At 46.7% G+C, this 24,439-nt stretch overlaps 1 protein-coding gene across 1 annotated transcript in view; it reads left to right on the forward strand.

Moving 5' to 3' along the window:
* Positions 1-24,439, forward strand: part of Map3k20 (mitogen-activated protein kinase kinase kinase 20) — a 161,473-nt gene that overhangs the window by 12,570 nt on the left and 124,464 nt on the right. The window contains 1 exon segment of the mRNA XM_028885720.2: positions 22-214. Within this exon segment, the coding sequence (XP_028741553.2) occupies positions 56-214 (159 nt within the window). The 5' untranslated portion in view covers positions 22-55.

Here is a 24,439-nt window from a genome sequence, read left to right on the forward strand (position 1 = left end):
TTCTCTTCTTTCTCTCTCCAGATTTTGTGGACGTTTACTACTTTGTCATTATGAGATGTCGTCTCTCGGCGCCTCCTTTGTGCAAATTAAATTCGACGACTTGCAGTTTTTTGAAAACTGCGGTGGAGGAAGTTTTGGGAGCGTTTATCGAGCCAAATGGCTATCACAGGACAAGGAGGTGGCTGTCAAGAAGTTACTCAAAATAGAGAAAGAGGTAAGATCCTCTGCTACCAGAGGCGCCCACAGGAGCCCTTATGTAAGCCTCTCAGCCTAGAGTTAGAGGGCCACAGAGCTGGAAGGGATCTGGCAGGTCCTTTGGGGCTGGTCCATGAGGCTCGTTCCCAATTTCCATTCTGGGAACCCCATAAATAGAAAATATTGCAGTGTGTGCTTTAGGGTTGAGTTCTCCGGGGGGTCATCTGAAGCTAGAGGATTTCTTTCCATGGTATAAAAAAGCCGGTATCCTCTGTGCTGGGCTGTCCTACAGACAGACACAGGCGGGTTGGAGCATTTCACTTCCCAGGGCAGCCAAGAGGGGGCAGTACAGAGAAACAGGTAGCATTTTCATTGCTTACCATCTGCACGCCTTGTGTTGGGGTGGTCCCTAGTTGTTATCTTTAAAAAAAAGCGAAGAGTATTATTTTTCTACTGAATTAAGCAATACTGGCGTATTAGGTTTCGCCTCACAGTGGTGCGTTTCGTGAAATAAAGAATTAGACACTGACAGAACTGCCTTTCCTTGTCAAATCAGAATAAGGTCTTGTCTTTTAGAGTCTGGAACTTGTCTTGGATGTAGATGAGCCCTGAACTCTTAGAATCTTTATCTTTCTTAGGAATATGACACACACACACACACCCTACTGCCACTGCGTTCAGTTTGATAGCTCAAGAATTAAATAATTTGTATAGCTGACCCAAAGGAGTGAAGCTTGGTAACTTTCTCTTTAAAGTACTTTTTAAGAATTTAAAGGTCTTTTTAACTGATCATAAGAACACACACACAAAAATGAACGTCTGTGAGTCAGCCGTGTGAATGTTTCAATACGTGTGTGCATTTCATGTTTGAGTCATTATAGCCATTGCCTTGTTTAACGTTTCTTTTATGGTGTAAACATTCAGATGTCTCTCCTTTGGCTTTTTGAAATATACAGTGTATCGCCATTATCAGTGGTTGTCCTGCTGGTAGCTTTAAAGACTTACCCTTTGCTTATTTTGGCCATTATTTTTTTTTATGTCCAGTTTTCACTAAGTATTGTTCCTTTCAAGTGAACTTTTCCATAAATATGTGTTCTTCCCCCCCAAGTGATCTTATTGTTATCGTTGACTGCACCAGTGACCCCTCATGACTTAGAGATGTGAATCTAGCGTTAGCATTGCAGGTTCCCCCCCCCCCCCCCACCGCCCCAGTATGCTATGTTAGAGGTCCTCAGTCCTTTCTCCCATTGTTGGAACCAGGACGGTGGCACTGAGATGTCTCTGCTGCGGGCTGTCTGTAGGTTTTACACAAAGCAGAAGGGTACTAAGTAAAGACCAGTTCTTGCATTAGAATCATTTCTGATACTGGATTCTTTGATCTAGTAAGCTTGTGTTATTGTTCCAGTTTTATAGATTGGAAGTAGAACATGGAGAAATGTATTAGCCACTCCAGTAGGAGGAGCAGGTGGAATTCAGGAGGCCAGGCTTCTTGTTCTTCAGGATTTTACTCTGAGACCTCTAGTTGACCAGGTGAGAATAGAAAGCAGGCCAGTTCCGTCCGCTTACATTAGAATGTTAAGTGGTAGGTTGTGGGACTTTGACACAGGAGATTCTGATAGGGTTAGTGGATGAGACAGGAAGCTGGTTTTGAAAGGGGGCATGAGTTGCAGCCCACTTTCTATTCTCCATCACATGAGCAGACATGTTCCCATTTCTACAGTTTGAGGCCAAGAGAACGACACAGGAAAGCCCTGGGTGAAAGCGAGCGTTGGAAGCTGCCAGATCCTGCTTTTCTATTGCAAGAGTGGAACTTGTAAACTTGTGAGCAGGAAAAAGCAGAAACTCCACTTCCGCTTAGGGGCCTGTTGTCATCAGAGATGGTCATTATTCATCTCCTTGCCAGGCACCCCACGCTGCCAAATAAACAGGAGTCCAATGTGAAAGTCTGCTGGAGCCCTGGTGGTTATTGGAGGGGAAGTGTGAATCCCTTGTGGACCTGTATTTTATAAAATGTGCGTTGGCTACCGGCTAGGCACTTTTTAAGTGATAAGATAAAGGTGATAAACGCTAACCACCCCCTCCTTGTCCCCACAACTCTACCCACCCACCCCCCACTCTCCACCCTTATACACTCAATCCTAAGCTTTTTGGGGCATTGTTTTTCTCACTCAAGGAATTCTTTGAGACATTACCTGACCATTTGACAAATGTTTTGGAACTTTCAAATGTGGAGAATGCTTACATGACATTCTTCTTCTTCTTCTTCTCTTCTTCTCTTCTTCTTCTTTCTTCTTCTCTTCCTCTCACTGTAGAAATGACCATGTCTCCTCATCTATGAGAATAAAATGGGCTCCTACTCCTCCTTTCACTCCTTCCTTCTCATCCACTCCCTATCTCAGCTCCTTCTTCAGTCCCACAACTCTAGACAGAGTTTCTCTGTGTAACAGCTCTGACTGTCCTGGAACTCACTTTGTAGATCAGGCTGGCCTCCAGCTCTACCTGCCTCCCACGACTCCCAAATGCTGGGGTTTTAAATGCATGTGCCACTACCACCCAGGAAATTGTTGATTTATTTTATGGGAAATTGAACGGGGTCCTCTGGAAAAGCAGCCAGTGCTCTGAACCACTGAGCCATCTCTCCAGCCCATGCCAAATTCTTAAACGTGGCTTATGTGACCATTGGCACCTCATTTGTGACCTCTAGTGTAGTGAGGATATGACAACTTCCCTCTATTTCAGAAAGTGCGTGTTGCCTTTCTACTGAAAATGCACTTACTTAAAATGTTTTTAAAAATGATTTCAAGCAAACACCAAGAAAAGTTACAAGACTGCTGTGACCTCTCTAATACCACTTAAGCCTACCACTTAGTGACACTTTGCAACATCGCCTTTTGTCTTCATTTATGCTATTGATTTATATGCAGTTATAATTACTTTATTTTGGCTGGTTGTGAGAATACATTATAGATGCTATATGTATTTATTCAAAGTATTTCAGCATCTCCTAAGAATCCAGTTAACAAGGTCAGGAAGTTGAGTGGTCATATCACTTTTATTGGATAGTCCACCTTCAGATCTTGCCATTTGTCCCAAGACTTTTATGGGAAGTTTTTCCACCCCAGGATGCACTCCAGGATGACAGATGGCATCTAGCTGATGTGTCTGTTTAGTCTGTTTTAGTCGGGAACGGTTTCCCTGCCTCTCTTTGCCTTTTAAGACTTGGACAGTTTGGAAAAGCAGAGAACACTCGTTTTGCAGAATGCCCTCATTTTGGACTTAGCGATTGCCCCCTCGTTTGGCTTATGTGGTTGTGGTGGGAATGTCGTGGGGGTTGCGTGTCCTTGGTGGTCCTGGTGCAGTGTCGTGGGAGTCGCTTGTCATGGTTTTGGTGAAGTTTTTTTTGGACCCCTGGGTATGCGCTCACTCAGTTCCTCTGCAGGGAACATACCTATTTGTCTTTTGTAATCGGCTGTTGGGAGCGACTTTGCAGCTATATAAATTTCTTTCCACAGCTTTGCATCCCTTGATGATTCTGTCTTAGGTAGAACGTTACCACGCTAGTCCACTGTGGTAAGAGCAAATTCCCTCCTTCTGAGCTTTCCCCCTGCTCCTCCTTCTGGCCTCCCCTTATATACTGGCCAATTGGCTTGTTCGTTTATAGACAGTTTTACACTTCACAGTGACACACTCCATTACACCTATGCGTCTCAGTGTTTAAGTTATGTACAGCTTGGCTAGTAAGGGATCCTTCAGGCTGGCTTCTGTGTCTTTTGACAAGCGCTGTTGAGTTTTGACTTCCCTACTTCCTGACGCAAAAAGTCACTCCTGTCTCCTGTTCCTGTCCCCTTGCTGGGGCAGTCATTCCTGCAGGAAGTCTGTGTCAGCACCTCTGACTTGGATTCAGCATTTAGGAACCAAAGTGGGGGACTGCTAGGGGTGCCTACTTTAGACTATTTGAAAAGGAGCCTTTGTTTCTTAGTAGCAATGAAAGTGACACATTTTATGTATGAGATTGTTTAGAGTTTGGACTCAGGCCTCTGGGTGGACAGGTTCTGGGATGGGCTCCTTCCGGAGGCAGGTTTAGAAAAAGGGAGCACATGGAAGCAGGTCTCAAAATGGTTCCTTCCCGAGTCAGAAGTTGTACTTCGGGACTTTTTCTAAGTCAGTTAGTGCTGTGTAGGGGTCCGTGTCAGGTGGGCGATGGCAAAGACTTGGGGACAACCTGGGCAGTACCATCACATGCCCTTCGGAAAATGCTGGGTTTATTGGAGTGAAGTGGGCAAGACAGTTTCTAAAACATGTATATGCTTGGTGTCTGTGTGCTGCCTTTATTTTTCCTGAATGTCTGTGGTTCTCTATGATTTCATGTGTTCCTTCAACATTTTATTATGAAAAATTTCAAACATAAAGTGAATTTCATTGTGAACATCTGTATACACGACATATGGAATATATAGTTAACAAAAATACTTCATCACACCAGTGGTGGCCCACACCTTTAATCCCAGCACAGGGGAGGCAGAAGCAGGCGGATCTCTGTGAGTTCAAGGCCAGCCTGGTCTACAGAGCGAGTTCCAGGAAAGGCGCAAAGCTACACAGAGAAACCCTGTCTCGAAAAACTTTAAAAAAAAAAAAATCTTCATCACATGTACGGCCAGCTCTCTGCCCTCTACCCTCTTACTCATCCGTGAGCTGCATTTCACGGCAGCAGCCAGCATCAGTACCCTTCCTTCCAGTAAGCCGTTGGTGTGCTACTTACTGATCCAGCTCAGTTGTAGTTACAGTTTGGTTTTCTTCTGTGGTAGACATACATGTCACCAAGGTTTTAGAAATGTGGATTGACTGTGACATATATTCACATTTCTAATCAGAAAAATACAATTTAAAAAGTACAGTTTTGACAATCTGCAGCAATATCTCGGGAATGTCAAGTGAACTGAGCTTCATAAACTGTTAGTGGATCATACGGCACTAATTTTCCAGGCTCGGTGTTCGTCTCTGACATGTGGGGCATTTCCTGTCCCACAGCAGCGCCCCCGGAGCTCAGGACTCAGCTGTTTACATTGTTTACGGGTGTACCTACAGTGCGCCGTTTCTTTCTGCTTGAAAAATGTTTACGACTGGGGGGCGGGGCAGGAACAGGACACTTTAAGAATATGTACCGGAAGTAAGGAAAGAGGCCATTAGCGTGTCTTCCTGGTACCTGCTGGTTCACTTGGGTGAAGCCGAAGTGCTCAGGCAGAAGTTCAGAAAGGAGTGGAAGTTCCAGAGAAAGCCATCGTGATCACAGTGTCTTACTTACAGCCCTTAGCTGTTGGCTGCTCTCCCAATAACCTGGGCTCACAGCTGTGGGGAGGACTGTGCTGGTGACTCTGGGGAGGACTGTGCTGGTGACTCTGGGAGGACTGTGCTGGTGGCTGTGGGGAGGACTGTGCTGGTGACTGTGGGGAGGACTGTGCTGGTGGCTGTGGAGAGGACTGTGCTGGTGACTGTGGGGAGGACTGTGCTGGTGACTGTGGGGAGGACTGTGCTGGTGGCTGTGGAGAGGACTGTGCTGGTGACTGTGGGAGGACTGTGCTGGTGATCTGGGGAGGACTGTGCTGGTGACTCTGAGGAGGACTGTGCTGGTGACTGTGGGAGGACTGTGCTGGTGACTGTGGGAGGACTGTGCTGGTGACTGGGGAGGACTGTGCTGGTGACTCTGGGGAGGACTGTGCTGGTGACTCTGGGGAGGACTGTGCTGGTGACTGTGGGGAGGACTGTGCTGGTGACTCTGGGGAGGACTGTGCTGGTGACTGTGGGGAGGACTGTGCTGGTGACTCTGGGGAGGACTGTGCTGGTGACTGTGGGGAGGACTGTGCTGGTGACTGTGGGAGGACTGTGCTGGTGACTGTGGGGAGGACTGTGCTGGTGACTGTGGGGAGGACTGTGCTGGTGACTGTGGGGAGGACTGGGCTGGTGACTCGGGAGGACTGTGCTGGTGACTCTGGGGAGGACTGTGCTGGTGACTGTGGGGAGGACTGTGCTGGTGACTCTGGGAGGACTGTGCTGGTGACTGTGGGGAGGACTGTGCTGGTGACTCTGGGGAGGACTGTGCTGGTGACTGTGGGGAGGACTGTGCTGGTGACTGTGGGGAGGACTGTGCTGGTGACTGTGGGGAGGACTGTGCTGGTGACTGTGGGGAGGACTGTGCTGGTGACTGTGGGAGGACTGTGCTGGTGACTGTGGGGAGGACTGTGCTGGTGACTGTGGGGAGGACTGTGCTGGTGACTGTGGGGAGGACTGTGCTGGTGACTGTGGGGAGGACTGTGCTGGTGACTGTGGGGAGGACTGTGCTGGTGACTCTGGGGAGGACTGTGCTGGTGTGGGGGACTGTGGGGTGGGAGGACTGTGCTGGTGACTGTGGGAGGACTGTGCTGGTGTCTGTGGGGAGGACTGTGCTGGTGACTGTGGGGAGGACTGTGCTGGTGACTGTGGGGAGGACTGTGCTGGTGACTGTGGGGAGGACTGTGCTGGTGACTGTGGGGAGGACTGTGCTGGTGACTGTGGGGAGGACTGTGCTGGTGACTCTGAGGAGGACTGTGCTGGTGGCTGTGGGGAGGACTGTGCTGGTGACTGTGGGGAGGACTGTGCTGGTGACTGTGGGGAGGACTGTGCTGGTGGCTGTGGGGAGGACTGTGTTCCCCTGGCAGGGAAGGCCTGGTAGTACAGGGCAGCTCACAATGACGGAGCGAGGGGTCTGAGGAGAGTGGAGGGAGGCAGAGGGAGGAGTTGATTGAGAGTAGGCCTGTTAGCTGTCTGTCCCCTTCCCCATTTTAGCCCAGCTCGTAGGATGGTACTGCCCACATTCGGGTGGTGCTTCCTCCGGAGTTAACCTCTGGAAATGAAGCGCCCCTCCTTTCTTTCCTTCTCTTTTCTTTCTTTCCTCACAGCTTTGCTCTTTACTAATTCCCAGAGCAGGCTTCCGGCCAATCAGGATGGCACTAGCCAGTACTGCTTTTATGTTACATTGAAACCTGTTGATACTTACGATGTTGACACATCACAGATAAATATTAGGAGTGAAGGAAACATTTCCTGCAAACTGAGAGAAGGCAGACTCCTCAGCAAGGAAAAGAGAAGGCCTTTGCTTCTTTGGCCTTGGTTTATTCCTCTCCCTCCCTTTAAAGAAGAAAATAATCCTACCAAGTTTTAGAAATGTTGAAAGCCAATGAGTTTGGATTTAAAAACTGATCCATATTGTACATATTTGTAAGTAGAGGACATCTGAGAGTCAACTCGTCATAATAACGGGGGCTATTAGTAATTTGTATGTAGAGAGAAGTTATCTGTATGAGTTAGGAAGTGGAATATTGGAACTGACATAGCACTCAGAAAGATAAAAATAAAAGCTTCGTTATGCCTAGAGTGAAGGTGTGATGATGTTTACGCTTGGGAAAAACTAGTTAAATATTATTGATTTATTAATCCAAGTGGGACTTGATTCCTGTCTGTGCAGTCCTGTAGATTTTTATTAGTGAGTTCTCTGTTTGTAACTGTAGGGTTGCTGTTTTAATATTTTCTCTGTCCCTGAACATGACAAAGAATTACTCCCATTCTTTGTAAGTCCTTTCCGTATTTAAATATGTTGACAGTCCCACGGGAATAAAGCTCCAGTCCCTGACAGTGCCTCTGAGTTCTGGCCTGGTTTCTGTGGCGGTCTTGTGTTGAGAACTTGTCACTTAGTATGATTAGGCCTTTGCCTTTGCACTGCCCATATGTCCTCCCTGTCCAGGTCCTGCTGGGCGGTCTTGTGGGGCATAGATGACTAAGGGCCGTGGGACACAAACGAAACAAAGCCCTCAGGGCCGCCCCCCTGGCCGCTCCTCACCCCGGGTGCCCCCCTGACTCCTGGCCCTGCTTGTCACCTGCTGACCTGTGCGGCTTTCACTTCCGTAACCCTGGCCACATTCTTTGCTTGACCTGTAATACCATTGTCTTCTCTACCTGGGCAGGCCCTACTAATTTTTCGGGTTTAATCTTTTTTCACGAATGTTCTCAGTCCCATAATAATTCTCTTTTTCTCCTGAATTTATACTGTTTAACATCCGAACCTCTCATTTGACATAGGTTTAGAACTGTCCTGTGATGGGACCGTTCCTGTACGGAGTGGTCACTTAACTCCCAATATGTCGTGCTGTGGCTTCTCAGCTGAAGAGTGGGGCTAATTATAGTACCCACGTCACCGGGCTGTTTGAAAGGATTAAATGAGATGATATGTGTCAACGAGGAACACTGGACACAAGGGAAGACTCGGGTAACTGTCTGCCATCCGTTTATCTTCAATGGGAGCCTAGCCGGGAGAGTCACCTTTTAGGAAGATGTTAACATTCATACCTAGGATCTTATGTTGGGCAGGAAGCAGCCCCTCCATTTACAACCAACAGGAAAGAGAGCCTTGGTGAGGCCCAGTTAATTGTGTGTGGGCAAGCACATGGGTGGTGGGATGGTTCGTGTTAACTGTCAACGTGACGGAAGTTAGAATCACCTGAGAGGTGGGCATATCTGTGGGGGTGATCTTGGTCACATCAATGGGGTGGGAAGCCCTACCCACTGTGGATGGCACCATTTCCTAGGAGGGCCTCTTGGACTGTGGAGGTAGAATTACACATTTATAGTTCTCCTCTGACTGTGGACAGACTGCTTCCAGCTCCTGCCGCTGCACCTCTCTGCCAAGGTGGCCTGTATCCTGGAAGTGTGAACTACATAGGCCCTTTCTTCCTTGAGTTGCTTGCCAACAAGAAATAAGACAGACAGCATGCTCGGCATCCTAGTTCTGCGCTCTTGGAAGGCTGAGGCTGTCCCCTTAGCCGAGGCTGTCCCTTTAGCCGAGACTGTCGCCATCTTAGCCATCCCTTGGGGCCAGGTGCGTTGCCACAATTACTGCTCTCCGTTCCCTCATAGTCACTTTACAGGATTATACTCTCTATTTGACACATCCGATGTAGGACTCACAGGCTCAGCAAGCTGGCCACGCCACCTAGCCAGCACACGTGGCATTCTTCACGAGGGTTTGCTTCGCTAAGCTTCATAGTGCTGGGCGCTGTGCGTTGCTCACGGCGAACTCTGAAATATTTGTCCTGGTGTTTGGTGCCCTGTGGCCGAGGACCTGCCTCCCACTGATGTTCGTCTTAAAGAGGTGTCTTATACAGATGTGCCTGCCTGTTCTTCATTGTTCTGCTTTCAGCTGTGACTACAGTAGAGCACACCTGTCTTTACCCGATCTCTGTAAATACAGCAACAGGTTTGCATCCATAGTTGCCGGACTCTTGCTTATGACTTTGCTTTGGGGGGCCTGATGTTTGAATTTATAAAGGCTCTCGATTTTTATGCCTTTAAGACTGACATGCCATTTTCTAAGGACTTTCACACACTTCATAGTGTTATACTTTAGCTTCATTCTACATGTAAAAATCATTGCTTTGAATTAAAAATTAAGCAGCTTAAAGTAATGAATCGTTTTATTGATAATTGATACGGGCATCTTCCAGAAGCACACACCGAATAGCATCCCTCACTCAGCTTTCTTCTGTGAGGCAATTCTGTTGCCAGGAGCTAACAATCAAAGCTGCTCCGAGGTGAACTGCAATAAGAGATAGAGAAAATTGGCCACATGTTGAACAAATACATGAGTTAAATGAGTGACCAGGCTTTGTCAATTATGTCTGAAGATAACGTGAAACTTAGGGGAGCAGTCAGTAAGGAAAGGCCACCAGAAAGCCTTCCCCAGGGCCAAGAAGACTTACAAAGTCCCCACCACACTCAGTGAATGAATGCATGAAGACAAACGCTACTTTTGACGTCATTGAGAGTGCCATAGAAATGTTTTATTTGCTAGCAAACGCCCTTTCTTTGTTTGGCTACTTATCTTTTAAAAGCTTAAAAATCCGTCCATCATTTTGTTAAGATTCCATATTTACTGTATGTGGAGACTACTTTGATTTGTCATAGAAGGAACATGATTACAACTGTCATATCAGTTTCTCATTAAGGTGTTATTGATCTTGGTATATTGAGCAATAAACATTTCAGTTAGTTAATGTTTATTCTTCAGTCATGCTCTAAACATTGCGGTGAAATCAAACCAATTAATGGAGTCCAGTAAAAATGTTATGTCCAGACTAACTGATTTCACATAAAGTCAGGCTCTTGCCGCAGAAGAAAAATGGTGTTTGCCATGACTCCAGTGTCTGAGAAAGCCAAAGCTGAAGATTAGACAATTGAAAAATTCTAGGAGATAAAAAAAAAAAAATGCCTGTGAACATCTGCAGAAATTTCAGAAACTTGTCTGAGCATGTCACAATCGGGGTGATCAGCCAGCAAAATGGCTCAGAGGGTTGACAGACACCTGCTACCAAACCCAACCTGTGCCAGACCCATATGTGGAAGGAGAGAACAGATGTGCCCAGGCTGTCCTCTGACCTCCACATGTACATCATGGCACAAGTGCTCGCTGTCTCTCTCTGTCTCTCTGTCTCTGTCTCTGTCTCTCTCAATAAATGAATGTAATTTAAAAATAGATATGATTGTTTTTTAGTCTTCAAAAATAGACTCCTCTCACTTGGATGTTAGAGGTGCCTGTAACTTCTCCTTGCCTGTGGTGTGACAAGAAGTCACTCCCCTTGTGTCACCCAAGCATGGAGGCCACGTCACCCAGTGTTTTCCGCCGATGCCTGACTCCCTCCCTCTCCTCAGCAGGATAGCCAGTTGCTTTTTGAACAGGGCCATTGATGTGTATGCGGTGGAAGCTGCATGCTTTTAGAGTATTTAATTCCCAGAAAGTTCTTAATAATGGAACTTCCAGGATTGGCGCTGGCCCATGCCTTTGGGGCCACATGGACTTCCTTCAGATGTCGGTTTCCTGAGGGCGGAGGCTGTGTCTTCAGCATCACCGTCTTCTGGACTACACGGAGTGCCTTGCCCACCGTAATGACTGAGTGAAGTCATGCATGCAGGAGTCTCAGCTCAGCCTTGTCTGGTGTGATTTATAGGAATGGTGTGCTAGTCCTAAATCTATAGCAAAGGATCCGGCTTGCTACTCCGTTTCCCCTCATGGCCTTGCCCTTCCCAGTCTGGTTGATTTTTTATTTTTATTTTTTATTTTTTTTAGCTCTTAATAAATTACTTTGTCTTTGAATGAAAGGCTGTTCTATTGCCAGGAGGAATGGTTTTCGTGGCCACGGCACTTTATCTGTTTGGGGTTTGGCTGTATTTGCAAAAAGACTCCAACATGGAAGATCTGAAAGATCTTAGCCCATTAACATCAGATGTTCATTGACTCATGACCTGCGGACCATGATAGTGTCCCGTGACATGGGCTGGACAGGATTTCAATGGCTTGAAAATACAATTTCTTCCCTTGGTGTGGTCCTTCAGGAAAACGGTGCTTGATAAAATTAGCTGCTTTAGATAGCCACCCTGAAAAGAGTAGAAATGCTCAGTGAGCATGTGCACAGTCTCTCAAAGAAGAAGGAGGCTGCAAAGCTACCATGCCCTAGAAGGCCTGTATTCTGCAATGAATGCACAGAATCTGTTTAACTCTCTACACTAACATTTCGTTTGCAGTTATTCAGTTTGTATATGTGTGTGTACATGTGAGAGGTCAGGGGAAAACGTTTGGGGTTTGATTCTTTCTTTCTTCCGCCAGGTTCTGGGAACTGGACTCAGGTGGTCAGGCTCGGCCGCAACTGCCTTATCCACTGAGTCATCTCGCTGGCTGTAACTCTGTCCAGTTGTTAAAGCATGCAGAGCAATACGTCCTTTGGTGGGAACTAAATTGGGAACTAAATTGCTTCTGTTATTGGAATGTAGAGTTTCCTTTAAGAAACACATACTCATTTTAATCGTTGGTTGTGCATTTTTAAATATGATATAACATTTTATTAACACCGCTGCTGGGAAATTTTTATTATTATTATTTTTGAGACAGGATTTCCCTGTGTATCCCTGGCTATCCTGAAACTCGCTCTGTAGACCAGGCTGGCCTCAAACTCACAGAGATCTGCCTGCCTCTGAGTGCTGGGATTAAAGGTGTGCACCACCACCACCACCTGTTGGTCTTTTTGCTTTTTAAGGCACAGTCTCTGCATTTCAGATTGACCTTGAACTCACCATCCTCCTGTCTCAGCCTCCTGAATGCTGGGATTACAGGCTTAGTGCCACGATGCCACCAGGAATAGTAACGAGAGAACGTGGCTGTGAGTGAGGGGCTAAAACCATCAAGAACTGGTGTATGATGAAGGCTAGTGGCTGATGCAGTCCTGATAGCAGAAAGCGCAGCTTCTAGGGAGAGGTGAGGCGCACATTTGAAGTGGTATTGCTGAGCCTGGCCCAGGGGAACGCGTGCTAAGAGCCAGAGAAGCAGCCAGTGAGAGGCCTGCTTTGAGGAGCAACTTCTATCTGAGGAGAGGAGGAAATGTGAGAAGAGAGGTTCAGGCTGGGGGCATGTGGCTGGGGATCGAGCATGAGCTTGCAGTGGAAGGAAAATGGAAAGATGGGAGGCTGGGACCAGCTGGGAAATGTGGGGCCACAGAAAGATTGATGGGCAGAGGGCCAGGGTTGCTTAGTCACTTTTGTGGTGATTGTGCAAGCATGGAGAAACAGGCACAGTGAGACTGGTCTTGGGGCAGTCGGAGTGGCTGGTGTGGGGTCACCTTAGGGCAGGGTAGTGGTAGGGCTCTATGACCTCAGGAACTGGACGTGAGAAACCTGCCCCAAATGTATGCACTGACAAATCTCTCCAAAGACAAGATTTCCCTAACTCCAGATGCTGGGATGTGTGGGGTCTGGGTTTTTAGCGACTCAGCAATAACTAAGAACAGGGTACCTATTGAGAAACTAGGAAATGTAAACCCAACAAAACCTTGTCTACATGTTCACAATGAAGAGTTACCCTTTTGACAAAGGTAGCAGACACATATTTATGAAAACTACAGACTGATTTCCACTTGCACATTTTAAAATGAAATATATATTGTAGGTAGTATCTTCCGTCTTTTGTTGAAAACAGGCATTGGATTCCTAGGACGCCACGTAACATAGTATTTAAGAGCTCAGGCTCTGGCTTCATTCAGTCCGTGAAGATTCAAATCCTGGTTCCCTGGCTTGTTTGGAGTACAGACAAGTTAGGCAAGCCTTAGTTTTTTCTGCTATAAAATGCAGATAATAATGGGGTTGGCTTCCTAAAGATGCTGCGGGGACCTGTTGAAGTCGTCCATGTGGGCACATGCACGTAGGACCTGGCACCTACTCAGCTCTCATGTATGGGACAACTGTTAGTGCTGTGGTTTCAGCAGCCTGACGTCTGAACACACCCAGTGTTCCACTGTGTGGCTTGTTAGCACACATTACTGCGGATGGATCTTTCCTTTTCAGTGCTTGTAAATAACTAGCTCTTTACATCATTCTGTAGTGTGGTATTCCCAAAGTCTAAAACTCCATAGTTCCAATGATTTTTTTTTTTAAAAAAAATCCTATTGTTTTTAACCAGCAAACAGTATTTTTGTCATTTACTTACTGCATTTTGTATTATAAACTGGGTTATTTTTAAGCACCTTAACTATACATGTCCCATGTCCACTGGAAATGGAGTCTCCTTCTACGTGAGAATCAGTCATGTGGGACGTTCTGTGTAATGGAACGTGGGAGCTGAGTGGACACGTACAGGAATGATGACACTTCGGGCTGGTGAGGATGACCGCTCACATGCATGCTGAATCTGAAATGGCGGGACCTTCTGGAAGGTAGTTTGAGTGACTGACAAGTCAAAAAGAAATGCCCTTTGACCTTTCACCTTCCCCTGCAGGAATTTGTTGTTGGAGGGAAAGAGAAAAGTACATGTACATGCATAGTAAGAGTTGTTGATTGATGCAGATTGGAAACAGTGTGGATATCCTTTCTGTGTGTATGTGTTCTTTGCCTGCAAGTATGTGGGGTGGGGGTGTGGGTGGGAGGCAAATGCTGGGTGTCTTTCTCAGTCATTCTCCACTTGAATTTTTTAAGGCAGGGTTTCTCACTGGACCTGGAGCTCGCTGACTGGCTAAGCTGTGCGATCAGCGAGCCCCTGGATTCTTTGCCTGCCCCCTGGGATTAGCTTTGCATCTTGGCTCACTCTTGGCTTTGCATCTGTGTGTCGTGGATCCAAACTCAGGACCTCATGCTTTACCACTGAGCCATCCCCTAGCCCCGCATGTTCTTTTATAATCATTAAAAACGGGGGTGGGGGTGGGGGAGACACCAATGCATGCCATCTGGTGGGGTACAAAGCACAAAAGGGAATTATATAATTCTTCTGTTCTGTGCAGATGGGAAGCTCATCCCTGTTTAGTTTTAAATCATACAGAATGCCTTGAAAGCGGACTTCTGCGCTTTGGGTGTTTGCCGCTTCAGCTCTCCTAGAGTGTCTGTGATGGCCCAGAGTTCTGGTCTCCTTCCGCCACCCCCTCCAGTGTCTTTGCCGTCACGAAGGCCTGCACATGTGTAGTAGAAAGTTAACCTGAATTCCACATAAGTTTCTGTAGGTCTTAGTCGATTGCCGAGGAAATCCTGGGGATTTGAAGTCGTGTCTTTAGCGTTTTGTCGGGGCGCTAGGTGCATGTCTTCTTTTAATCTCCTTTAGGAGTGCAGCGAGGACAGCCAGTGCTTTCTCTAGCAAGGAAGGCTTTAGAGTTTGCCTTTGTTTATAGATTGCTTCGGCTGGATCTGTATTTGCTCTGTAGAAGAAACTGAAAGAATGTGTAACCAGTACTTGGATAGTACTTCAGTCAGTCCTTTTCACTTTATTATGGCACTCCCCCACCCCATCCCCCCACACACCATGTTTATTTTAGCAAACCTATAAAAAGCTCGGAATGTTTACCCACAGCCACTTGTCAGGGTAAGTAGGAAGAAATTGTCCTTTTGAAGAATTCAGCACAGAGAGAAAAGCGTGCACACCTGTTTGTTTAAGCATCGTCTACAGAGGGGGAGAGTCTCCATCAACGCGTTGTTCAGAGTTTAGAAGGGAAGGAGAAGCCTGGGACTTGATTCCTCTGGGTAAGAGTGCATGAAGGAGCTGGGCAGTGGCGGTGCATGCCTTTAATATCAGCACTCGGGAGGTAGAGGCAGGTGTGAGTTTGAGGCCAACCTGATCTACAAAGCAAATTCTGGGACAATCAGGACTACACAGAGAAACCCTGTCCCAACCCCCCCCCACACACATACACCACCCCCAAAAAACAAAAACAAACAAAAAAAAAGAGTGTAGGGAGCCTGAGGGTTGTATCTAGAAGCAAGCCTTCCTTGCCCAGTCCTTTGTCCTGCAGAGTCCTCCTGTGCCGTCCTCCCATCCTGCAGAGTCCCCTGTGCTGTCCTCCTGTCCTGCAGAGTCCTCCTGTGCTGTCCTCCTGTCCTGCAGAGTCCTCCCGTCCTGCAGAGTCCTCTGTGCCGTCCTCCTGTCCTGCAGAGTCCTCCTGTGCAGTCCTCCTGTCCTGCAGAGTCCTCCTGTGCCATCCTCCCATCCTGCAGAGTCCCCTGTGCTGTCCTCCCGTCCTGCAGAGTCCTCCTGTGCCGTCCTCCTGTCCTACAGAGTCCACCCGTGCAGTTCCTTGCTCTGTCCTGCAGAGTCCACCCATGCAGTTCCTCGCTCTGTCCTGCAGAACCACCCGTGCAGTTACAACATTTTGAGAAGTCCAGGAATTGCAATTTCAATCTTAATCAGGGCTATAAACTCCAGCGTCTCCACACAGCAGTGTAAAAGAGTAAAGCCAGCCAAGCACTGCACCATGGGAAGTGATAGGAATTGTGGGAAAGTGCAGAGGGCACCACTCCCGTGCCCAGCTGCCGCGTGCAGGCCCATCGTTAAGTGGGGTGAAAACCAGTGCTGCGTTGGGCACTTCTATACTCCACTCCGCATGTGGACCTCTCTGAAAATGCATCATGGATCTTCAAAAACTAGATGATTTTGCAAAAGAAATTCCAGGTCCCTGGCCTGCTTGAAATGAAAGCAGGGTGGGTCCCATCCCTTGAGACCCTTGAGGTTCTACTGAGATGTCATTGATGGCAACAAGGCTTGTCTGGAGGTATCGCGTCTAAAAGGTTTCAGAAAGAACATCTCTAGTCTGGGATTGTAGGTCATTTAATAGGATATATTTTCATTAGTACTTAACAATGTAGACAGTGAGATCAAAAAAAGACTTAGTTCCTTTAAAACGTATCCACGAAATACATCTAAAAGATTGAGGAGTGTTTCAGTTGAATTTCTTAAGAATGAAGCTGGGAGGGCCTCACTGGGTAAAGGTGCTTGCCACCCAGCCTGACGACCTCAGTTCAGTCCCTAGGACCCCACGCTGAAAGGAGAGGACCAGTTCCCCAAAGCTGTTCTTTGACCTCCACTTGTGTGCTGAGGCCCATGCACACCCACACAGTGCACATCCATTCATCCAGTCCCGCACAAATAGATGAATGTAATTCAAAGAAAAATAAACTTAAGCTGGCCAGCGGTGGTGCATGCCTTTAAACCCAGCACTCAGGAGGCAGACGCAGGTGGATCTCTGAGTCTGAGGCCAACATGGTCTACAGAGTGAGTTCCAGGACAGTCAGTGATACACAGAGAAACCCTGTCGCAAAAAAAAAAAAAAAAAAAAAAAAAAAAAAAAAAAAAAAAAAAAGTATTGAAATAAAATAAACTGTTTTTTTAATGCCAAAAGATAGCACATGCAAGGCCCTGTGGTTCATTTATAGAACAGCCAACACATCGGCAACAAAACAAAAACCAAACAAGTTAGATCCTTTCTAATAAACTTTCAAACGTCCTCTTTTATTTCTTCTTAATAAAGTATGATGAAGTTTACTCTCAGTTGCATGACGCGAACTGGCTAATAATCTCCGAGTTTCCACAACACGGTGTTGGGGTGCTCCAGTAGAGGCTCCGCCCGAGAGTGTGCGAGCAAGACATGTTTGTGACTCACTTCTGGCGCTTCCTAGCAGCCATGCCCCTTCCTCCTAGGTTATGTGAAGACATCTAAGTTGTATAAAGACCTCCCCTGTCTCGGGGTGATGCGCCTTCCTTCTCCACGCTGTGCCGGGAGAGCAGGGGGTGGTGGACGCCGTGCGTGTGGTAAAAATCTTTGTTGTGGCGGAAGACCTCCCGCAAGAGGTTTTCTGGTCTTTATATCGTGAGAATCAGGAAATTCTGAGCCCAAACTCATGTTATCTGCAGCCAGCTGCTGCTTCTGACCTTCCACAGACAGAGAACTCCAGTATTTAGTAGGTCTTAAGATTAATTAGGTTTCATCACAGGTTGAGACCAGATCTCATGGTTTGGTCAATTCATGATGTAAGCCGCAGATGACTTTGAACTCCTCATCCTCTGCTGTTGTTTTAAAGGAGATAAAAATCCTGTGCTTTAGAATGAGATCTGAATTTAGTAACATCAGTGAATTTAGCCATGGGAACAAGAACTAGTCATAGACTCTCACAGGCCAAATGCATATTTTGAGATGCTTTCCTGGTCTCTGTCTTTCTGTTCCAACTTTGTCATGAAGGATCAACTTAGAAAAAAATCAACAGGTGAAAAAAAACGGAAATATTTTATGTGTTGGCTACAGAGGACTTGAACCCCAGGGAGCATAGAGGGGCAGGTTCTGAATACAATGACTTTACAGTGTTAGGTAATTGACAAACATTCCTAGATGGTGACAGATCTCTTAATGGCCAGGCTCAGCCTAGAGGCTAATGATGATTATGATAGTTCACTGTCATTTTTGTGTTTACATCATCATAGTACATTGATCTTGGTTTCGCTCATCTTTCATTCAAGGAATTATATCCTCTCCTGTTCTTTCCATAAAATACTGTAAGACTAATAGTCCTAGAAGCAGCTGTAATTAAATTTGGGGCGTATACTGTCTCAATTGTATATTCTGTCAAAGGAATAGTACTATGGCACAATAGACCCTTCATTACAGAAACAGTAGATTTTATCAGTCTGGGTCCAGTCAGGAGACAGTAAGATGGGTAACTGCTAAGACTATGTAGCGGGGCTGGAGAGATGGCTCAGTGGTTAAGAGCACTGGCTGCTCTTCTAGAGGTCCTGAGTTCAAGTCCCAGCAACCACAAGGTGGCTCACAACCATCTGTAATTAAGTCTGATGCCCTCTTCTGGCATTCAGGCATACATGCAGATAGAGCACTCATATACATAAAAAACAAATAAATCTTAATTAAAAAAAAAAACAACTGTGTAGTGAAAGACACAGCATCATCACCTAGCAAAACCAGAGGCAGCTGCTACCAGAGCAGTGGAGGGCGCCCCGCCCCCAGTCCTGAAAGCTGGGTCTTATCCGGGAGGATGTGGCACAGCACATTGGGTGACAGGAGCCTTTGCTGTGGTATCACTAGGCCGTCGTTGCCATGTGGGATGCTACCTGCTTGGAGGGGTGGAGCTGGAGCTGGCCTACAAGAGTCTTTCCTTGAGTGCTGATAAAACTCACTCAAGGGTGTGTAACAGTGGATCTTGCCCATGTTGCTGGCCACTGGAGGGAAAGCTGCCACACAAGAAATATTTTTTCCTTTGCTTGTGCCTCGTGGCATCTTCAGCGCCATTTATGGACACAAGCTAACGTGGTGCCATCTGGCAGAGAAAAATGATCTATAAAGATATTAGGAAGCAGGTGACCAATGCAGTGCTGTGTCTTTCACTTCTGCACAGACCCGACACAGGCATTTGCGCTTCCACACACCGATGAAACGACTCTACGCCTTCACCTGTGGACATGAGCTATCCTTTGCACAGTGAAGTTTCTCGTCACTTCCCCAACATGAGCTGCACAGTCTTGAGTCATTTCATCCATCGCCGGCTTTGCTAACTTCTCCTCCGAGTCCATTTCAGTACACTGGATATTATTACCTAATGCCTAAGTCATAAAGCCCACCCCTAACAGCTTCATTTGGAGTCATAAGGGGAAGAAGGAGAAAGGAGAAGGCATATGATATACACTTATGCTCATGCACATGCAAAGAACAGGCAAAGGAAAATGCCAGAAGCTCTGCAGTCCTCGTTTCTCTCATTGACCCCTTTTGAGCGACTCTTTCAATAGTCGTTTATTTCTGTCTTCCCTCAGCCTAAACCTCAGCTGCCTTAGAGGACTTTACCAGTGAGGGGACCTGAACTTTATTCCTAAAGGGTCTCAGCCCTTATTCCTCCTGTTTGCCATTGAGTTTTACTCACATGTATTATTGGGTATGGAGGCCCTAGAACATGCCTGCAGAATTCCCTGGGCTTCAGACATGGACTTCTGTTCTGGTTTGTGTCTTCGTTGTTCCCCGAAAGGCCACAAGCTAGAGGCTGGGCCACCACCCTGTGCTGCTGGCTGGAGTGGGTGGAAACATTGAGAGTGGACCCAGCAGGAGGAGGTGAGGCAGATCTGGGGGCGGGGCATGCCTTTGAGGGTGATTGGGACTCTGCCCCTTTCTTTCTTTCCCTTTTGGTTTCCTGGCCCTTAGGAGGTGATGTGCTTTGTGCCATCACGTGCTTCTGCCGTGGTGTTCCCGTCTGCCACAGTTCCCAAAACACCAGAGCCAACCTGCCTTGCGTTGAAGCTGTAAAACCAAGAGTCCAAACAAACCTTTCTTTTAGGTGGATTCTCTCAGGGATTCTGTCTCAGAGACAAAGATACAACTTCCTTGGAACAATCCGGTTCTCCCTCAGTAATTGGGATCAGTCTCTCCAGGCAGTAGAGAAAACTTTTTTTTCCTACCTGTGAGTTTTTTTGTTTGTTTGTTTTTGTTTTGTTTTTCGATACAGGGTATCTCCGTGTAGCTTTGCGCCTTTCCTGGAACTCGCTCTGTAGACCAGGCTGGCCTTGAACTCACAGAGATCCGCCTGGGATTAAAGGCTTGTACCACCACTGCCCGGCTCTACCTGTGAGTTTAATAGTAGACAAGAACTTTAAAATACCAAGTGGCATTCTCATATTTCATAATTCAGTAGGATCACTGTGTCCCCTAGTAGGGTCATTTTTACATCCTGTCCTTGGTGACTAAGGTCTCCAAACTAGCAGAGGTCATTGTTATCGGGCTAGGGAGCAAAATCCGTGAGGTGGGGCATTAAGCACCACAGTGACAGGAGCCACCACCCTCACCTTTAGTCCAAATCCACGCGTGTAGAGGAGACGGTGGTTGGGGCGACGCGTATGTAGTTCATCGTGTAAACGGACCAGCGATGCTCCCAGCTGTTGCTGCTCGGCTGTCCTGGGACCGAGTCCCCAGGGACTCACTCCACTTTGCTGCTGGTCCGTTGTTGCTGAGGGGAGAGCTGTGTGGTGAGCTTACCTCAGTTAATCCCGCCGCTACGAGATGGTTGCCTCACTTCCTGTGTTGTGAGTGGGTTCCTTCGGCAGCAGCTGACAGTGGAACACTGACATGGTGAATAAGGCATCCGTTCTGTGAGGCAAGGGGTGAGGAATGTCAGCATTGCAGACGGGAAGGCTCAATCTTACCAAGGAGTCGTGGTTATGCCGGTGAAGATAGATTCCTTCCCTGTGTCCAGAGCCCTCGGTCTGTCCTCTTGGGAATGGTGACAGTCGGGCTCAGGTCTATTAGCAGATGTGGTATATATTCACCAGGACCAGCCGACAGTCCGGTTGCATTTATTAACCCTGTGTGTGGCCCCCAGCCTTGCTGTCCCGGCCACTTTGTTCTCAGGCCCATTGGGCATGCCTTGGGAGAGCTGGGAAGGAGGCCGAGTGGCATCTGCAGAGCATATCATTTTGCTCACTGGATGCCTGAACCCTTTCCTGCAATGGATGCTGTTACTGAGCTTTCACATAGGACATGGTCTCCGTGGTGTGGAAGGTCTATCCACACACATCTTCCCTGGGTTCAAAGCCTGACCTACTAGAGTGCCTTATCGGCCAGCCAGACTGTAAGCACTCAGCCATGACTTAGTAGAAATTCAGTTTGGGTTATTTCACATTCCAGACCAAATGAATCACCTAATAAATTGTCAAAGTTCTGCTCTCTGGGAGGATTTTCCTCAAGTGCCATTCTTTGGGGTTGTCCCTAACTGGGGTAGAACACTTGAGATACACATTGTCATCCAGTTAGTACTAGCATATCGCACAGAGCCACTTATAATGTGAGCTCATGCTTTCTTCTGCTGACTGTTGTGGAGATGTAGGGAACTTAGAGGTGATTCAAGGCGATTGGTTAGGAATCCTTGACATTCCTCGCAGTCTGCCTTCGTGCACTCTCTGTCTGGCAAATGGTGATGGCCTGGAGGATTTATGGTGTACCCCTGGATGACCTCATGGGCTCCTCCGCAAGAAAATCTGGCATTCCTTTCCATCAGAGGGTTCTAGGTCTTTCATAGCGCCTAGAAACTGGGCATTATGCTGTGACTGTCCACCGTGGAGACTTAATGGCCACCAGACATAACAGGTTTTTTTGTTTTATTTTTTAATGATGTATTTATTTTTATTTTATGTGCATTGGTGTTTTGCCTGCACATATGTCTATGTGAAGGTGTCAGATCCCCTGGAGCTGGAGTCACAGACAGTGGTGAGCTGCTGTGTGGATGTTGGGATTTGAACCTGGGTCCTCTGTAAGAGCAGCCAGTGCTTTTAACCACTGAGCCATCTCTCCAGGCTCTTTGTTTGTTTTCTGATATGTAGATAATACAACCTTCCAAAATATTCCATACTGATTTTATTCCTGGGAAATCAGGATAAATTAGTTCCCGGTGGATAGTCCTGTGGGCATTTGGTTCGTGTATCCTTGCTGCCTTTGACAGTAAGTGTACCAACCATGCCTTTGGTACCTAGCCTCTGCTGCTCTGATATGGTCAATCATGCCTAAAGAAATCATGAGGTCACTGGAGTGTATGGTGGCATATCCTTTGGTCACATCCAGTCTACAAAATAGAATAACATGAACTTTTGAGAGATGCAGTGACCCTCTGATGAATGTGTTTTTCAGGGTCTTCATGTAGAGAGTATCTCTTGTCCTTCTCAGGAATGTAGTTTTGAGATAGTAGTTGAGGTCTAATTTGGCTTCACTTCCTGTTGCTGTCATGATATACCCTGACCAAATCAACTTAGGGGAAACTTTTGGCTCTCAGTTCCAGGCTGTGATCCATTGTAACAGGAAAGTCACAGCATCAGGAGTTGGAGGGAGTTGGTCCTATCACACCTATAATGAGGTGTGGAAAGCAACGAATGCATGCGTGCTTGCGCTCAGCTCACTTCCTCCACTCTCACCCAGTTCACCGGCTTCTGCTTAGGGAATGGTGACACCCACGGTGGTGCGTCTTCCTACCTCAATTACTCTGATCAAGACAGTCCCCCAGAGACATTCCCGCAGGCCAGCCTGATGCAGACAGTCCCTCGCCGAGACTCTCTTCCCATAGGATTCTAGACTGTGTCGTGTTAACAATGGAAATTAACCATCACAGCTGGAACACATATAGTTCATACATGCACTTCAGCAGTCCCATATCCCTAAGCCTTTGGATTTTCTCCTCAGTGTCATACCAAGGGAGGTCAGGCATCTCAATCTCATGACATGTTGACTACATCGAGTTCAGGTTTCAGTCAACTGGCCAAGTAAACTGTTAGAGACACTCCCAGCTTCCAGTGCTAACACATTTTACATTAACTCTGGGATCTGATAAATGGATGCATTTTGAGTCATGAAAGCAGCTTCCTCTACTGTATATTTCCTATTGATCTCTTTCCAACTCCACTGATACTTCCTAAACAAATTTCCAAAGAAATTTTTTGTGTGTGTGTTTTGTGTGTTTTTTTTTTTTTTTTTTTTTTTTTTTTTTTTTTTTTTTTTTTTGCGTAAGTTACTTCCATCTGGGTTGATACTGTGTGCCCCCTGAACCATGTTGAGATTGAGAACAGTGACTGTTACGACAAACCCTGAGGAGAAGGGACATCTCCCTAAGTGGTATCTACTCCAGGTGAGACTATATAACAAAAATTTCCCAACAAAAGATGGCTAGTTTGTTTTTGTTTGTTTATTTGTTTCGAGACAGGATTTCTCCGGGTAACAGTCTTGACTGTCCTGGAACTCACTCTATAGACCAGGCTGACCTTGAACTCACAGAGATCTGCCTGGCTCTGCCTCCCAAGTGCTGGGATTAAGGGTGTGTGCCACCACCGTCCAGCTAAATGACTAATTTTTTGAGAGACACTTGAGTAAGTGACTCCCGTGGTCTAGGTACCCTCAGAGTTTCTTCAGGGGTTGGACTTTCTCATTCCATCATGAAACCAACCAGACACCCTCTTCTAGCTTCCTTTCCCATTCTTTCCCAGTCAGTGCACTAACTCGCACAGGAGACGCTTGCTGAGATTAAGAGCTCAACAGATTTGTAATCTAGCAATACAGAACACACTTTATTTTTGGTTTCTGGAAACATTAGCCCTACAACCATTAAGAAATAAAAGCAGATGCAGAAGCTGTCTGTCAGGTTTTGGATCATCACTTGGCATGGGGGTTAATGGTTGTTTTCTTTTTAAAAGAACACTTTTTAAAGATTTATTGTATAAGTGGTTTTTCCTACCTGTATATACATACACCACATGTGTGTCTAGTGCCTGTGGAGGTCAGAAGAGCATCGGATCCCTTGGAACTGGAGTTAGAGGCAGTTGTGAGCAGCAGTCCAACATGAGCACTGGGAATCAGACCCGGGTCCTCTGCAGAAGTGACACAGGCTCTAACCACTGGGCAACCTCCCCAGCCCCACAGTTCAAAAGGATTCTTACAAACCCATGTTCCCTGGCCTAACAGGCAAGGACAGAAGCTTTTGTGACTCCAGTACTTCATCGTAGTTCATCACGGGTGATAACCTGATGAACTTGAGTCTACTTTGAAGCATCCCATTTCCCATTGGCAGGCAACTGGTACTGCATTCTAGTCACAGCTCAGCCCCAAACTAATCCCCAGGTTCTCCTTTTGAGAACATCTCTGGGAGTATCTGAAGACTAATCCTGCGTTGCTCAGGTTCAGTCAGGACAATTAGTACAGAGAATTATCAACTAGTAAAGGTAACTAACTACCAAAGGGGATAACATAAACTTAGAAATACAGGGGTAACAGATGTAGAGAACAGCTGTAAACTCTAGCATTGATGAAGCATATCAAAGATGAGCAGATGTGGGCGAGGGTCTGGGGCCCAGGCCGCGACTGAGACTTAAAAGGCTGTAGCTGTGAATGGAGGATAG

The sequence above is a fragment of the Peromyscus leucopus genome, chromosome 4 (assembly GCF_004664715.2).
Source record: "Peromyscus leucopus breed LL Stock chromosome 4, UCI_PerLeu_2.1, whole genome shotgun sequence".
NCBI lineage: Eukaryota > Metazoa > Chordata > Mammalia > Rodentia > Cricetidae > Peromyscus > Peromyscus leucopus.